This window comes from Epinephelus moara, chromosome 20 (genome assembly GCF_006386435.1).
Source record: "Epinephelus moara isolate mb chromosome 20, YSFRI_EMoa_1.0, whole genome shotgun sequence".
Lineage (NCBI taxonomy): Eukaryota > Metazoa > Chordata > Actinopteri > Perciformes > Serranidae > Epinephelus > Epinephelus moara.
In genome coordinates, this window is record NC_065525.1 from 30,264,497 (window position 1) to 30,282,596 (window position 18,100).

The following is an 18,100-nucleotide window of genomic DNA, read 5'->3' on the forward strand; positions in this document are numbered from 1 at the left end:
ACTGACAGCTCTGGAAGGGTTTCAGAAAGGGGCCCCACACCTTAGTATCTGAGTTACAAATTGAGTAGAGTACGCTCCGGGATCAACATCACACATTGCGTTCCTGGACCATTATTGCAATCAACGAATCACAACCTTCTAACATCATCAGTGTGCTGCTCCTGTGCATCTTAAAAAAATCCTGGTTTTCCAAATTGAAGTTTGTACAATTAAACAAAATCCTCAGTAACACTGAACAGAAACCTTTTCCGCTACTGCAGGGTTAGTTAGTGAGTTAGCTTGCTAACTAGGTTGGCTATGCTAATGAGTAAACTTGCCAATAGATGAGAATATTGGTGAGCTAGCTTGCTAACTAGGTAGCTATGCTAACAAGTAACCTTACCAAAAGCCTAGAATATTAGCAAGTTAGCTTGCTAAGTAGGTAGGCTATGCTAACAAGTAAGCTGTTTACTAACAAAGAGTAAGGATAATACCATTTTTGAGTTGCAAATTCCTGCAGTTAACACATTTACAACATTTTTGTTCAATGTTGTAGAGGATTTTGTTCAGTTGTACAAACTTGATAATGGAAAACTAGCTTAGCTCTGAAGAGGCACTGCAATGTTGGTCCTGGAATGTGATGTGGGATGTTGATCCAGGAGCATGTCCTACTTGGCAAAATGACGTTGTGCGAGTACTCTCAAGATTAAGGTAGGGCATAATGTCCCTCAGTCACGGGGCATGAGTGGGCGGGCAGCATCCCTCCATCTGATTAGAACCGCCCATCTGGCCAGCGGAGAGTCAAAAGACAGTGTACGGTGTTGGAATGGAGTCAGGTATACATCATCGTCTCTGATGGTGTCAAAGAGGGCAACCAGAGGATTGGGTTGTAGGTATTTGTTATCATTTTTGTACTAAACAATAACTACAAACAAGAAAATATTTCACTTGCAGCAACACTGTTTTTAGGAAGCTTAAGACAGGAGAGGCTTAAATCATCCATTATGACTAAAGTTAGCTGATATAAAATGTTACACTGACAAATTACATACTCTGTATTGTATGTGTATTTGATCCATTGTGTGTCCCTTCAGCACACCCTGGAGACAGCACTGCTTTCAGCCAGCCAGGAGATAGAGATGGGCTCTGATAACCCTGCTGCCATGCAGAGTGTTATCCAGCAGAGAGACTTACTGCAGAGCGGGCTGCTCAGCACCTGCAGAGAACTCTCCAGAATCTCATCTGTGAGTCATACAGCACATTCACGCACACTCACGCTGGACACTTTAGGAGTGCTTGTAAGATAAGAGGTTTTTTTCCATATTGTCATTCACAAAGTGTTTCTCTCCTAAATCAGGAGTTGGAGCGGTCATGGAGGGAGTATGACAAGTTGGAAGGAGATGTGACTCTGGCTAAGAACAACCTCCTGGAGCAGCTTGAAGCACTGGGAAGCCCTCAGGTAGGATAATTCTTGAGACTGAAGCTGCACAGCTTTAATCTTGCACCGCTTGTTCTGTCTAACACTGGCATGGCATAATAGTTAGACTTTGGTTGGGGTACGTACACCGCAGAGCTTCAAAGAAAGCTGAAAATGTGGCAGATTCCCTTGAACACCTAGTCATCCTTTTTGTAGACACTTTCTTTGACTTTGTGGAGAAAGTAAAGAAGATTTCTGTGCTCCAGTGCCCTCAGCTGCAGTGAGGAGGGAGGTAACTGAGAGATCAAAGCAACATAGTGTGTGATTGATGACTGTAGCGATGATAGAGCAGGTCTTAATTAAGTCTGTCTTTTATCTTGTCCTTCATCACGGGAGAAGTGAAGAGACAGAGAGAAACTGTTCTAACAGTTATTCCTGGTTGAGCCTGAGTCAGAGCCGATGTTAATTCGGAGTGGAGAAGTCAGAGAGCCTACAGGGAGCCTGGACATCCTCTTCTTAAGTGCCCTTCACTCTCAGACAAAGCTGTCATCAGGAGATAATTACACATCATCCTGTTTCTTTGCTCCTCTGCTCTTCTCTTGGGTCCAGGATGCCACGTTAATAATCTGCAGGTAATATTTGGTGATTTGTGTGTGTTTTCTGTGCACACCCAGACCGAGCCGCCCAGCCAGCAACACGTCCGCATCCAGAAAGAACTTTGGAGGATTCAGGATGTGATGGAGGCGCTCAGTAAAAATAAAGCTCAGAGAACTGCTGATGGTGTGAACATGTATGGGCCCAAGAGCAACTTCAGCAAGCACAAAAATGAGGTGAGGCACCACTAACAGATAGTTCACCTGGTCGTACCATTCTGTAGCATTAAAACAACTAGGCTTTTAATCAATACATTGATCAATAAATCAACAGCAATTCTGATATTCATCGTGTCATTGTTGCAAATCCCAAACATTTGCTGGTTCCAGCATCTAGAATGTGAGGATTTGTTCCTTTTCTGTCTTTAATAGTATTGGTAATTGAATATCTTTGGGTTTAGAATTGACCCTTTGCTAAGCCCCACCCCAGAAGCAGACTGGCCAATCATAACGTAGCATTGGGCCAGCTGTGCTCCATTGACTCTAATGCAGTCATTTCAGATTTCCTTCATTTTCAGGCTGGTTTTGTGGATTTGGAGCTAAATGTTGTGCCTGGGGCACGTCATGTATTAATGATACTCGTTATATGGAGAGGTTGGAAAAAGATATGCCTTTCTTCCCTGTTCCAAAACCAAAATCAAACCCTGAAAAGTGTAGGGTTAGCTAGCTAGCTACTGAAGATATAGCCTACTGAATGTATACACATGCTGCTTTTGCTTTTTAATGATTGTAACAGTCAAACAAAGACCGACCCTGCTGTACAGGAACCAGTGAAGGGAAGCAGGGAAACTTTGCTGATGTTCAACCAGCTGTGTGTTATCACATTGTGTGCAGATGAACGTTGTTTGGCTTCCCCCAGAGATCCCTGCCTGTCTGGTAGCATCTGCACACACTGCGATGCCACACAGCTGGTTCAATATCAGCAAAGTTTCCCTTTATATTCATTGTCTTGTGTGGCGATCAGCAGTGATGTGGTGGTTCACTTTTACACTGTGATCTGTAGCCTATAGTTCGGCTTTAGCTTCTAACTATCTTTGTCTTTTTAACCTGTTGTTGCTGCTGAGTCAGTTTGACATCCTGGATATATCCTTCAAACACAGACTGCAGACCCCTCTGTCTGCTTCTCTCTGGAATCACTCTTTCATTTTTCCAAATATATGATAATATTTCTTCAGGGAGTGCAGTTAGTTATAGTGTGGGCTCCATGCTTACTCTGACAGCTTGTCGGACATACAACATAAAAGGGGCGGGGCTTAGCAAAAGGTCAATTGGTTGGACAAAACAAGCAATATGACGATGTCACTGCAAAGGAATGTTTTGCTATTTTCTGACATTTTATAGATTAAAGAATTACACTAATAATTGCATCCCTGTTGCATAAAATCTGAAAGGACGCAGTAAACTCACGATTGATTTGTCTGGGGGGGGGATGCGTGACTTTACTTATTTTTGAAGTATTTTTTATGTCACAGAAACCACTGAGAATGAAACTTGTGTTTTGGATGTTACTATCATACTGTTGGTGATGTGTTGGTGTTTTAGTATTTTGTGCTCTGCATAGATCCTACACCAGCCCATCCGCCGTCATCCCGCTCTCTGAAACTCTGTGTCGGCGGTGTCAGCAGCGTGACACGGAGGTTCCCGAGGACCGCCAGTAGACAATAACCTTATATTTTTAGCTTCATACAATGTACCTGAATTCAATACATTATACTGTAATACATTAATCTTGGCCATCATTTTGGCCATTATCGTGCAGCTCTGGGACCCACTCAAATGACCACCTTTCGGTCCCGTAGACTCAGTACACTCACTACAGAAAAACTCAACATCACAGATCATGAAAATAATCTGTGGTTGCAGCATTCACTTTGCTTTACTCTCAGATCTCGTGTAGTTGTGTAGCTGATGACTAAGCTGAGAGCTCAGACTGCCAGCCCTGCTCATGGACAGTATGAGTGGTGGTACGTGAGTGGATGTGTCAGTCACCCTGTAACAGCACACGGAGCTCCCTCTCTGGCTAATCAGCTGGTTTGCCCATCCTGTGGGCCAGAACCACTCTGTACCAGATGGTGGTTGCCCTGAGCGTGCGTGGTGGCACCATGTGTCACCTTGCTTCCTGTCCTGTCATGCCATGTATAATCCCCAGGAGGAGGACTCGGTACCCCCGCGGCCACCCTTACCCCAGTCCTATGAGCCCAACCCCCCCAACGTGCCCCCTATGCCCTCTCATGCTGGTGTGCGCCCTTCAACGCTCCACAGGCCGGAGGACAGGAAGGCCAATCACAGGAATGGCACGCACAGCGTAAGCTTGTTGACTCGTTGACCTCCTGGTTGAACCAGCCCTCATGTGTGTCATCACATGTCATTGCTTGCTGTGATGGGTTTCACTTTTGTTTTGATGGACATCTCATGTCTTTTGGGTTGTTTTTGGTTGGATCATTTCTCTTTTTTTCTTGATGCCACACTTCCATCATCATTTTTTTTTTTCCAGTTAATTGGATTAAGCCTCTCGCGTGTCATTGTTTTTCTCTTTTTAGTTCTTGTCTTCCTTTTTTCTGTGTTGAAAAGTTGTTATTTTGATCTGTTTTGTTGTGTTCTGTCCTCGGTTGCAAACTGAGCCATGTCTGACTGCTGCCTACTTTTTCATTTGGCTGTAAAATTGTGTGTCATACCCAAACAACATGCAGAGTTTTTATTCCAGCTGTCTATATTTATGCATTAAGATTGCGCAGTCTGTAAAAGCATCATTTTGTAGAAAAGGGATGTTTGTTTGCTGCTGTCTTTGAAGTCATCCTGTAAGAGAAAATGTCACTTTCTATTTTATATCTCGCTTTGGACCCGAACTCTCAGTGACTATAAATCAATGTGTGCACGTGTTGTGCAGGGTCCAGACTACAGGCTGTACAAGAGTGAACCAGAGCTCACCACAGTGGCAGAAGTGGATGAGAGCAACGGTGAGGACAGATCCGAACACCCGTCTGATAGAGAACATTCTGGAAACAAAGGTACAATAAGCCAAGTAAAACACGATGTCGCTGTCTGATAACTGTGCAGTTCTCCAGTGATTCATCCATTTTGTTGATCAGTCGCCTGATAAAATTATCACTGTGTGACCCCATAAACTTGTCTCTCGCACTGACAGTTGCCATGGTAACCGTGGTATTTAAACAGGCATCACTTTGACACAGAGCATAAATACATGGTCAGGCTTTTTTTCCCCAGAGCATTACGCCAGGTCAGTATATCACAAAGTAAATCTCATGGCAACCATTATTCAGCGCACAGTGGTTACCATGGATACGGTGGCATTTACCCAGACCCATTTGTCTGGATTTAATTTACACTGTGCAATTCACAATACTGCTCAGGTTTGTGTGTCAGTGCTGGGATAAGTTAGTTATCTGCTAATTATTCTCTGTGAAAACATGGTTTAGAATTTCTAAAAGAGCAAATTGGCCCAAATTTAGTGAAACAGCTTGCACAGCGTGATGCAGGTGTTCTGAAGTTGAATGATTACACTGTAGCTCCTCACTTGTTCCACACCGCCACACAATCGATAGTAGCAGCCTGCCGATGCTGCAAATGCTGCGGGAGATAGTGTAATTGCCAGTCGAGTTTACTTCAGACATTCTCGGGGTTAAACTTGAAGGTCTCACGGACCTGAAACTTAAAAAATACTTGAACTGATGCGACAGTTTTTACTTTTAAGTACACGCACATGCTGTATTTTGATATTGTGCAAACAATGACATAAAACATTATTGTTCCCAAAATATACTGTAGTCTTCAGTTAATTGCTGCTCATATGTTGTATAAAAGCAAATGCTTTGTCACTGACCCAGGTCACTTACTAACCTCTTATCTTTTTTACCTGCAAGGGGGGTCCTACCCAGTCGGCATCGTCCCACCCAGGACCAAATCTCCAGTGCCTGAGTCTTCCTCCATAGCTTCATATGTTACCTTAAGAAAAGGCAAGAGGCCTGACCCCAGGACGGTGAGTCAAATAGAAACTGTAAATAGTTCTTAGCATGTTTTAATCTTTTGGACCACTGGAGGCTGCAAGATATTTCCATCAGTTGTCAGCAACTAATTTTAAAATGTGAGAAGGACTAAACACAAGCACTGGCAGTTATTTCCTGTGTGCAGAGTGCAGCAGAGGACACACTGTGATTCAAGGCTCTAGCTATCATTAGTTACATAAATGTGACCTTGAAGCTGCAGCTATGAGCTTTCGGTTCCAGTTAGGAGAAGGCTACAAACTACTAAAAACATTTTCTCTCCATCTCTGAAACACTTTGCTTTATTTATTGTCAGACTCTCTTTTAGACTTGGTAAGTCTTTCTGCATTTTTGAGCTGCTTTGCAGTGCAGACAGTTGTTGCCAGTGCTGGAATAGCAACTTTTTCTGCAGGATTCTCCGCCATTTAATCATGAATTCTGCACATCTGCCTCTGTAGAACAGACAATAGCAACACTCTCTATGAAATTACCTGTGATTGTCAAAGACTCCCGTCACAGCCTAGTTTTTCTAAATCGTATAAAACCAAAGCTAAGAGGTGCTGCAGAAGTTGAGCGTTCTCTCAGTCCACTTTTGTTCTGGGATTTGTGTCCAATGATGCCAAAATAAAACTGCCTACTCCAGCTTTAAGCTGAAAGTTAACAAGTGGCAGAGGAGGCCACGCATCACGTGACCAGGGTGTGACTCATGCTCCTAAAGCCAGGCTGTCATGACGAGATGCCAAGTTTGGTTTACACAGTTTCCAGCCTCAAACACTATCAACTGAAATATACTAACCATGTCATTAGCGCACCACACTGGGGTGTGTCCTCTTTTTGGTGTGTCTGTATGTGTTTGTGTTTGGAAAAAAGATGAACATATAGCATAAATGAACCCATATGAACTGTAAAATGTCAGCTGCACACACATGCACACATACAGTACGGTAGTCTTCCCTGTAGGCCGTATAGCCTCTGGTTGTAAGAGAATGTGTCACAGGCTTTTAGAGTTCAGCTGAGGCCCTTGGATACCAGCCTCTCGAACAATCTGGACAGTGGAGGCTGCGTCCTCAGGCTCTGGACTAAATCCAGATCTGACAGCCCCTCCAGCACGCCACAAACGTGAAAGTGAACAACTTCTCCTCAGTTCACTTCACATCATCAGCCTCTCCTGCTCAGGCATTAACAGCCCCGCAGCCTCTCTGAGTGCATCCATGTGTGCCAGCAGGAGCGTGTGTGCGCACACAGCAGCCAGTCAGGTTTTGGTTCTAGGAGAGTGAACATTAAAGAGCCATTTCACAATGTGGTTATTATGTCACTCCTGACTTCTTTGTTTAAAGAAGCACAATGATTTTCCAGTACGTGCAGTAATGCTGGAGAACATGCGATTATTCTACTTGGTTAAATTTAAACTGTTTTCAACAATACCCTATTGACTGCAAATGTTGCATTATAAGATCTGACCCAACCACACCATGACGCCACTGAGCTACACACCCAAACTGCGGGTCTGTGTAGTAAAATATCACCATGGTGACATTTGTCTCATAGCACGCTGCAGTATTGTTAACTTCTATTTCTCTTGTGTGTTGTTTGTGTTTCTATGTGCCTCTGTGGTGTGGGTGCATATCTGTGGTTGTCCTCATCTGGCTAACAGGAGCGTCCACGCAGTGCGGTGGAGCAGCAGCTGTGTGCTGCAGAGAGCGGCCGGCCCAGGATGAGCGTGGAGGAGCAGCTGGAGAGGATCCGCCGCCACCAGCAGGGTGCCCTCAGGGAGAAAAAGAAAGGCCTCCACATCCGGGGCGGCAGCCAGGAGAACACGCCCTCTCGCAGTCACTCATTTACAAAAGAAAACCATTATCGCAGCGTGCAGGTATCAAGCGACCGCTGCGGCCACCAAGGCAGCATTCAAGTTCAGAGTAAACTGATATCAAATCCTGGAATCCGGTCATGTGATCTGATCTCTTCATTTTTGTCTTGTTTGTTTTGTGTGTGTTTTTAGTCTCAAGTGAGGCGCAGAGATGAGGGGATAAGCAGTGACATTCAGCAGCTGGAGGCCTCACTCAGGCAGCAGGAGGTGGTGAGGGAGCAGGAGACGCCTGCAGAGGAGATCGCCCGTCTCAAAGAAGCCTCACAGTCTGACCATTTAAATGTGGACCGAGAGGTAAGGCACAGCAGTTGGCTGTCTACTCATCAGACTGAGAGGGTTAATACTATTACAGGCAAATAGTTTTAGTTTAGTTTTAGTTTTAGTTTTGTACTTTTAAATACGGTGTAATAATTAATGAAAGGGCCACAATTACATGGTGTTAGTGTAATTAAAACACCTCTTGTTACTTCAATATTAAACTCATTTAACACATGCAAAATTAATATGCATAAATTAAAAGGGATTTTTTTTTGTCCTATTTGACAGGTAAAATTTGAAAAGGATAAGGAACCATAGTTCTGTGGATCATAGTGCATTTGACACCATATTTCACATATTTCTCATATCATCATCGCTGCAATTCAGCACTTGCGTTAGAAGTCAGTCTACCGAACTTGACTCATAGGTTCTGGTCATGCCCGAGCCTAGTCGAATACTGGAGGTCTTTATTTGATGTTATGTCAAAGATATTGGAACTGACTCTAGACCCATCAGCTCATCTTTGGTTTCCCCAGGGAGGGTGTTAGAATGACTACTGTCATTTCTTTTGCCTCTTTCATAGCTTGTCGTTGAATCCTCCTTTTTTTGGGGGGATAAATTGCTCACCCCCCTCAAATATGTCCTGGCTGTGGGATTTAATGTCATTTCTGAAACTGGAAAAGATAAAAATTTTCTGTTTGTGTCTCAGCTGAGAAGTTTTACAAACAGTGGCAGCCTCTCATCTCCCACTTTGAAACAATGCAATCTAACCCATTAAGCAGGATTTATAATTGTGCAGCAGATCCTATGCCGTAGCCTTCGCCGTTGTGAGCATTTATACTTGTGCGGTGGTGTGTCTGTGTCACTGTGAAGTGCTGTAAAGTTTATTTGATTCAAAACACATATTAAACATGGCTGATAGAGATGATTTCAAACACAAGTACACAAATCAGCTTTACTATAACTTGCAGCATTCACAGACAAACACTTGTCTTTATCTGGACACATTTCCCACACAAATACATCATGCTAACATTATTAGCACAAGCCTATGGCATTTTACATTGTATAAATTAGCCTAGCAGCTAGCGATCCTTCGTCTTCTCATATAAATCCAGGGACAACAGCAACATTTATCAAAAGTAACAGTACATAATTTGGCTAAAGACTAAATTTAGACTAAAATTTGGGCAGTATGACCAGAGAAAGATAAGTGGTGATATTATATAGTGGTATATTGGTGCATTTATTGTGTAGACACAACTGTGTGTGGAGATGTAACAGTGTGGGTACATACATTTTGGATTGTGATCTTGTAGGATGCAGACAAGGTTCGGTTGGCATGTTGATCTTTAGTATTACCAGCTGACTTTTATTTTTTATCAATATTCTTTATCTATTTATTTAAAAAGGTTGATATTTCTGTTTAAAAAGAAAAACATGACACTGTGCCACTGTATTATCATATATGCAGATTGCTGAATAAAATTTGCTCACAAAAAAAGAAGTAAATCTCCCAAAATGCAAAGTTGAAAAACACTGTAGGCAGGAATATTTCCAAAGGCATGTGCATGACACTACACTGCATACACTCCTTATACTAAAATCATTTCATAGGCTGCCATGAGCCATACACTTGATTTTAAGGTGCTTCTTGCTGTTTTCACAAGAGTTCACGCCCTTTCTCTGGCTTACATCAATAAACGTCTTACAGCTTGTGTTCCCCACTGATCTCTGCAGGCTGCAGAGTGTCTCACATTAAGTGTCTCTCGCTCGAGGACAAAGCCTACGGTGATGCTCCATTTAGTTCTGACACACCCAAAAATGTGGAGCAGCCTCCCTGTACTGATAATGGCGATGATGAACATCTGTTATTTGTTTATGAATGTCATTTCCTGATTTATATCTGCATATTTTGGTTGTTGACATTTTTAGCTTGTGGTTTTTGCGTTTGTTTGTAAAGCGCATAGCATTTCATTTGCTTGTATAAAGTGTGTTATATAAAGTGTTTCTGTATGTTGTCTTTCTTCAGCTCTCTGTGCCTGACAAAGTGTTGATTCCTGAGCGTTATGTGGAGTCAGACCCCGAGGAGGCTCTGAGCCCTGAGCAGGAGGCCGATAAGCAGAGGAAGGTTGATCGCATCAAAGCCCTCATAGCCAAAAACAGGTAAACACCTCATCGTAATCTGTCTGTAGCAGTAACTTTTTATTAGCAAGGACAGAACTACAAAGACGCTTGATGTTGGGTAGGGATCCTTTGGACTAAGGGCTGTCTTTGCAGGGGAGCGCTGATATTTCTCAGCAGAGGTCGTGCATGAAATTCTTTCTAGAAGTGAGGGGTAGATTAGGGGTCAGATCAGGATATCACCATAGATGGCTCAGAAGAGGCTACACTGCCTCCCATGCAGATCAGTGTCTTAGATGTGCAGAAAAGCTTTCGCTCTCATCTCCTCGCCACTGTGACATTTTATTCTAAATGTCAGCACTCTTAAAGTGATTTAAAAGAGATAGCATCTCTGTCCCGGGGTAATTGTATTTATCCTGAAGCTATGTTTACAGTTACAGCTGTATACTGCATATTATAGAGACCGTTTTTTATGTGTATGTGTGCTCCCAGCATGCAGAATGTGCTGCCTAGTATGGCTCTGAGCCCGGAGGAGGACACTGAAGTGGAGGTTACCGTACAGGAGAAAGAGAAGATGATTAATATCTCCTACGAGCTGGCAGCAGAGGCCTCCAAGCGCAGCAAGCTGGTTGCAGGTACATCTCTAGAGAGCAGAGGGAGGAGGTGGTGGGTGATCAGAAGAATGCATATGATATAACAAAAGCCAGCGTGAGCATGTTCTTAAAGATTGCTGCTTTTTTATTATGGTTTATCAAACTGCAGCTGCCTCCATTATGTATTTGCTCAGTCATTTATCATTGTAGTTCCTTCTTCATTGACTTGTTGTTGACTTGGTTTTTTGTGTGTGTGCCTGCGTGTGTTCGACATGTCGCTCTGTTTCTTTGCAGTGAAAAGCCCGTCGTCCTCTTCCCCACCCCTTCCACAGTCTCCTAACACACCCCCTCAACTCACTGATGGGTCTCACTTCATGTGTGTGTAGTAGCACCAGTAAGGGCCTTCATCCACCTGTTTTGTCCATACTCACAATGCTAAAGTGTTCTCAGTGTTTTAGTTGTTGTCTCTGGGGAGAAAAAGCATGTCAGAATGAAGGGGTTAATGAGAAGTTATAAGGTTTACACTGAAAAAAGAGGGGAACTGTTTGTGATGTGTTTGTATGTATCCTGTGTTGCAGTAGAACCCGTTTTTTCTCATCATGTGATATTTCCTGCAGTCTGTGTCGTCACATGACTCAACTCAGTGTTGCTTTAATTATAATTATATAATAATTATATAATTATATATGATTATAAGACTCAAATGACTGTAATAGACACTCAGTGGCCACTTTTACCTGTACGGTCTAATGCAATGCAGTGCACAGCTCAGCCATAATGTGTGCCTTTACAAACTTTATAATGGTCAGTATTTGTTGACATTGTCAGAACTGACTAAATTAAATTATGTGTTTATAACTGAGGTCGTAGTTTAAGTTACAATCTTAAAAATCTCTGTTCTCTTTGGCGGCACTTATGGCCGTATTTGTATTTGTTGGCTTGAAACCAGGCTGATAGTGATGTGTGAGTCAACCCACAACCTGCTGGTTCGGATAAGCTTACTAGAAGGTATTACAGGTTCAGGCAGGTGGGTCAAACGGTGACAAAGCAGTGTTATGATTAAGTTAGACATAACTTACAGAAACGTGTGCAATAATACAGCTTAAAATGTATTCATTTCAATAACAGCCATTTACTTTTGAATTTAAATCTAGAAAATAAAATTCAGGCGGTTGATTAACGCTCATTTTCATGGGTTGGGCAGCGCAGTTTGGCATTCATATCAGCTTGTTTTATGAGCCCTGCAGCTGGCGAGATGAAAGGGTTAAGACAGCGTGGACGGTTGGGTGTGTGGGTGGGTGTGTGCATATATGTATGTTTTGGTGTGTGCGAGAGCGGATTATTAATGACCGTGCTCCACTTGTCATTTTTCCCGGGAATGTCTCCCTCAGCACCCAGTTTATAATACTGCAGATGCAGAGGCTTTCATCAGTGGGCCGCACTCTCACTCACCATTGTGTTACCTTCTTTGGTGTGACTTTGAGCTGCAGTTGGTGACTTTTAAAAAGATAACTTTTTATCACATTTGCTGAAACTGTCACTGTATCCACACAGAAGTATGAGACAGTTGATCTGTAAAAAATCACATTACTCTGCTTACTGTATTTCCTCATAGCACCTCTAAAAGCATCACTGCATGTGAATGAAACAGCCAGTCAGAGCTGAGGAGTCTCAAATGCTGCTGTCACTTGTGTCAGTCACAGTTCGTGAACTGTGGGTCAAACTAGGCAGCATCGATCAAATATGAATCTGTTATTGCCTCGCCTATTTCTCACCTCAGTTGTTTTCAGAAACATTTTTCAGTGTACTGTTTAGCTCTAAAATAAGAAGGCTTGTGACCCCATAACCATGTTGGATACCCAGCCCTATGTACTGAGCCCCGTTTCCACCAAACACTTTCAGTATGGGTCCTTTGGAACCAAAAGTAACCCTTTAGACATGGTACCTAGACCCTAGCGTTTCCACTGCAAACCATACCCTTAAATGTGGGCGGGGTTGTTGTCACTCACTGTATTTCCTCATTATCAGTGACACAGATGGAAGTCTGCACCTCGTTTATTGTCCACAGAACGAGGCTGCACGCTGATATTTTCAGAACAAAATAAAACAGGCTGCAGTGAGAGTCTCTCTCCATGGGATATTTAGAAATAGCGGGTTTGTGCATTTAGTCCTTCTCAGGCAAGCTCAGGGGTTTAGTGTTGCTGGAGCCCACAGGAATGATGCTCTGCAACGCTTTTTTTTCTCCGAGTGAAGATTAGAATATATGCAGTTCACATAACCAGGTCAAAATTAATACATGTAAATGCTTAAAGATCCACTCATTACTAAAAGTGTATGTCATATAACAACTAAAGTGATGGTCAAAGTTGTCACATTGAAATTTAAGGTGCGTTGATCAATTCACGTCGTCAACTCATACATTGAGTAACATTACAAGTAAACGTTCCACCTTAAAAGTCGCCGGCAGTCGGCCCAGTGAATTAATTTTTCCCCAGCTCCAGCTGCTGCGAGAGGCAGCAAATCATCCTTTCGTTTAATAGTTACAGTCTAATAAAACTCTCCACAGTATGAACAGTGGTTACATGAGCCTCAAAGCCAGCCACGACTCCGCCCTGAGCAGAGTGACCGTCCTCTATTGACCAATCAACAGACTGCAGTGTTCACAGCTCCACCTTTTAGTACCAGATCTGTGTGCTAGGTACCCCAACAGAGGGGGGACCCAAAATGGGGACGGTACGGAGCTGTTCCATTGGTACCATCCACAACTTTTCACAGTGGAAAACTGAACTGTACCGCACTGCTCGGTACAAACGGGGCCTTAGAGACTCCTCGGCTCTGAAGAGGAGGGACAGGATTTTTTTTCACAGACTGACTGACTCATGTGCTTCTGAATTCAGCAAATATGACGCAAACTTATTTTCATTAAAGTTAACTAACTTTACCTTTGACAGTCACTTTGAAGGAGGCGTTGTACTTGTCTGTATTATATTGTGAGCTCAGTGCTAAAACATAAAACACATCTGACAGTGTCAACAAAAACTGAACATTATTGGCATCATAAATATAGTTTTATGTCAGTTGTATTGGATTTCATTCGTCTATTCAGGTGGCCACTAAGTGTGTAGTAGAGCTTTGAGTCTTGGGGAAATGTTAGATATTGATTGTATAGTATAATTTTTGCAGCATAATTGACCTTTGCCCCCGTAATAAATGCTCTCCTCCTCTCCCTGCAGCACAGGCCCTGGCCTCAGTGAAAACCTACACATGAAGGAAACAGCAGTGGAGGTGTAAAGATGCCCCAGAAGACTTCCCCGAGGACATCAGCACAAGGCCACGGCCTACAGAGAGTGAAACTGCCTACTCCGTACTCTGGGGTGTTAACCTCTGACTTCTGTATGCTCACTGTGACGTCTTAAGCTCTTATGCCACAAACAAAAGTTTCTCTGTGACATTTCTCTGTTAGTTCCCCTCTTTGGGACGCCACACAACACAGCTTTGATACTGTTATTGTTGCAGTTCCATTTTCAGTTTTTACAAGGCTTTTAAGGTTATTTTCTTAATTTATATGGTTTTATTAGGTTCTTGTTTGAGTATGGGCCAACATCTGTGTGTGTGTATATATATGAGGCTAATAGACTGAGCTCTGTTGTGAGCCTAAGGGCCTGTGACGACATTTTCCGTACGTTTCACCACCTCTCCTACAATGTTAAAAACATATTTTCTCATAATTTTAGCTTGCTTGAGTCTTTTATAAGTCACCCAGTTTGTTTTTCAGACACCAGTCATCAACTAACCATTCATATTTATCCATTTATTGTAAAGAACATTTGTCCAAGCGAAAGACGAGTTTATAAGAGACATAGATCCCTCCATCATAATAAAAGGAGGAGCCACTATATTGCTGCAGACAAAGATTATTTGTAATTTCTGGGTTGTAATTATTTAAAAACGGGATCCTCTGCAGTCCCAGTCGCATTGTTGCCGACACATATGTGAATGTTTAAGTCACTCTATACTGTCTTTTTTTAATGCTGAGAGATATATTTAAACTGAGAGAAGGAAAATTAAATCAGAGTTTGGTTCTATTTTATGACGTGTTGGTTTGAAGTCTTGGAACTAAAAGTATATATAAAAACAAAAAGATTAGCACATGTAAAAAGCAATAAAAATAAAACGTTAATGGATCCAGGATTTTTTTGTCTGTGTGTGTGTGTGTACAAAGTGTAATTATCAGAGGTTTACTGTGTATATAATGTACATGGTGCAGCAGGATGGAAGGATGTATCCAACATATGGTTACATACTAGATTTGATTTGCAAATGTTCATATTCCATCTGTTTTATATCATGTTAAATAAATGTTGCTGTTCTTAATAAGTGGTTGTGTTTTGGGTTTTGTTTTTTACCACTCCTGTAGCCAGCTGCAGTGGACAAGCTGAGAGTAAAGCCTTGTAAACTTAACTCTTGTTCATCAGCTCAAGTTTAGCAACATATGAACTTTGGACTTGGATTCAGCAAAATATTATTGTAACATACCTCAGGACTGACTGGATTTGAACTCAATATTGAAAAGTATATCCTAGAAAATCTAGACATTTAGAATTTTGCCATATGATTCATTTCAATTTTTGGGTACAGAGGTGAACGTGGGATGACTTAATATAGTCTTTCTGACCTAAGGTCTTCAGTGTTACCGACAGCCAGTTTAAATATAGAACGATGGCTCCCTCTTGTGGTATTAATGTTGCAGTGTCTTTTTCCACAGCAGTTATGGCAGTGGAGACCTCATCTTTCCCAGAGTTTAAACTCACAGAGCCCAAGTTGGATGGCTCCAGTTTATATTTGTCATTGAAAAATGACCACAGCTTATCCTTTGTCAAGTTCCTCCAATGTTTTAATATGCTATACAATAAATGCAACCTTTTTCCAGTTAAGTTAACAACTGGATTAATTCCTCACTTCACTAAATCAATATTGATTAAAATATAGAGGACCATCTCTTTGGAACAACCTACTTCTATCACTATAATCAACATCTACATTATTATTATTCAAAAAACTTCTGAAAAGGACTCAATTTGCAAATAGTTTCAATCAGTTTGTTCTTCAGACACCAGTCATCAACTAACCATTCATATTTATCCATTTATTGTAAAGAACATTTGTCCAAGCGAAAGACGAGTTTATAAGAGATGTAGATCCCTCCATCATAATAAAAGGAGGAGACACTTTTTTGCTGCAGACAAAGATTATTTTGGCTGTTATTTAACAGGGGAGGTATCTTTTTAAGACTTATTTTATTTTATTCATTTATTTATATATTTATTGTTTTATTTTTATTAGCTCTCCTGTACTGAGTTCAAACTTTTTAAATTATTTTGTTTCCTTTTCTTTATAACCTAAATTTGTTTGGGACTCTCAAGCATCGGTTCTTGCTTGCACATTGACTTCCTTAAAACAAAAAAAGGGAATAAAGCAATGAGCATCTTGAAATAAAATACCCCAAAATTAGCAAGAAAATAGTAAAGTAAAAAAGTGAAAGTCTAAGAAAATTATAGAGAATTACAAAATTAAATATATTTTTTTTAAAGGAATATATTAATTCTGTGATACAATTTTTTAACATGTGAGTAGAGTAATTATAAATAGAATTTATTTTAAATATTTTTTTAAAATCTACTGATTTCTTGCAATTTGCAGGACATTTCTCGCCAAGTTGCTCATTGTCTTTTTCCCATGTTTTCAAAAATAAATCAAACCAATTTGCTCAGCAAAGGTTAAATAGACTTGTGAAAGGCACCCGAAAGCAGCACAAGAAAACTGATGTCGATCTGTTGCGTCTTTTTTAAGTCACCCAGTTGGCTTTTCAGCGTGGGACTCCTGAACATCAATTATCTAGAAATAAATGTTTATTAATACATGCCTGTGGATTTAACACTTTCTAATGAGCCATCAAGGAGTTATAAATGTAGATAAGATATTAATAATTGATTTTGATTTTGATCCTGGCAGGCTTTTCCAGAGGACAAGAGGTTCTGCTGGAGGAGGATAAAGAGATTTTTCACAATCTGGTAACCCAAAAGTTTGTCATATTAATGGCTTATGATTGAGAACATGAGAAAATTATTAATCACGAGTAAAGCCACCGCAGTGTACCGTTAAAGACCCATAATATCAGATGTATTAAATAATAAAACTAAAGTTAATGCACAGTTAATGTGATGCTGTAGTAAACAAAGACTTCCATATTTAAAAGAAGCTAGAAACACATGGAAAGTTTAAATACCAACGTCAGAGTTTCTCCTCCTCGTGCCGCCTGTGGACCAATCAGAGAGCAGCTAGAGTGATTTGACCCAGCCCTTCTTCTGCAGAGGAGCGTCTCTGTGCCACGGCTGAATTTTAATACCGAAAGTGTCCCACGGCACGTAAGCCGCTGAAATGGCCGCAACGGCTCCAGAAGAAACACCAGCGCTGACTGTTGACACCGATGTACCGCCCGCAGAGACGAAGGACGGTGGCGTCGAGGAGAAAGAAAAGGCCCCCGCCGAGCCGGAAAGAGAGGAACCAGGCAGTAGCGTAGAACCGAAAATGGAAGAGGCGGACACGGAGGCCGGCGAGGAGAAGCCCGCTGCGGCGGCAGACAAGGCCGCGAGCGAGGCGGTGACAGACGACGGTGCTGTAACGGCGAACCAGGAGGCGGAGGAGGCGGCGGCGGTAGCTGCTCCTGAAGAACCGGAGCAAAAGCCGGAGTCCCAGCCAAGCCCGGGGGAAGGTAACACCGAACCAGCCAGCGACACCGCGTTGAAAGAAGCGAAGGAGGAGCCCGGGGAGGACAGCCGGTGCTCGGGGATAAACTGCGAGAAGAGCAAAACAGTTTGTGAAGATGGTGAGAAAGCCGGAGGCGGGGAGCTGGGCGACAAGAGGCGGCCGAGTGTGGAGATATCATCTTCGGATGGTGAACCGTTGAGCCGTATGGACTCGGAGGACAGGTTGGTCGGAGACATTTAAACGGTCATTCTTCACCAGTTGAACAGGTTATGGTAACGTTAGCAACGGACGGTTGGTCTTTTCATCCCAGCCGTTAACGAGAAGCGGATAACAATTAGCCTAATTAGAGTTAATGCAGTTAACAGGTCAAGCTATGAGAAATGCCCTCACTTATGTTACGAACCAATAACACCCTCCATTTTCATTTTAACTGGTCTTAT

General features: G+C 42.1%; 2 protein-coding genes across 15 annotated transcripts in view; both read left to right on the forward strand.

Annotated features, from left to right (window-relative positions):
• The window catches only part of LOC126407451 (pleckstrin homology domain-containing family A member 5-like), a 116,595-nt gene extending 101,326 nt beyond the window's left edge, over window positions 1-15,269 (forward strand). For 5 of the 13 annotated variants that reach the window (XM_050072324.1, XM_050072327.1, XM_050072329.1 and 2 more), the window contains 12 exons: window positions 1,074-1,223; window positions 1,337-1,438; window positions 2,071-2,226; window positions 4,199-4,354; window positions 4,937-5,057; window positions 5,931-6,046; window positions 7,705-7,920; window positions 8,050-8,211; window positions 10,208-10,341; window positions 10,792-10,934; window positions 11,187-11,286; window positions 14,126-15,269. In XM_050072324.1, the coding sequence (XP_049928281.1) occupies window positions 1,074-1,223; window positions 1,337-1,438; window positions 2,071-2,226; window positions 4,199-4,354; window positions 4,937-5,057; window positions 5,931-6,046; window positions 7,705-7,920; window positions 8,050-8,211; window positions 10,208-10,341; window positions 10,792-10,934; window positions 11,187-11,278 (1,548 nt within the window). In that variant the 3' untranslated portion in view covers window positions 11,279-11,286; window positions 14,126-15,269. The remainder of the gene's footprint in view (window positions 1-1,073; window positions 1,224-1,336; window positions 1,439-2,070; window positions 2,227-4,198; window positions 4,355-4,936; window positions 5,058-5,930; window positions 6,047-7,704; window positions 7,921-8,049; window positions 8,212-10,207; window positions 10,342-10,791; window positions 10,935-11,186; window positions 11,287-14,125) is intronic. The other 8 variants (XM_050072328.1, XM_050072332.1, XM_050072334.1 and 5 more) reach the window with 6 other exon arrangements.
• A 1,958-nt stretch (window positions 15,270-17,227) lies between these two features.
• The window catches only part of LOC126407452 (zinc finger protein AEBP2-like), a 32,660-nt gene continuing 31,787 nt past the window's right edge, over window positions 17,228-18,100 (forward strand). Inside the window, exon 1 of one of the 2 annotated variants that reach the window (XR_007571793.1) lies at window positions 17,228-17,881. Coding sequence is in view for 1 of the 2 variants with exons in the window: in XM_050072338.1 (XP_049928295.1) it covers window positions 17,331-17,881 (551 nt within the window). In the remaining variant the exon portion in view is untranslated. The remainder of the gene's footprint in view (window positions 17,882-18,100) is intronic. The other variant, XM_050072338.1, reaches the window with a different exon arrangement.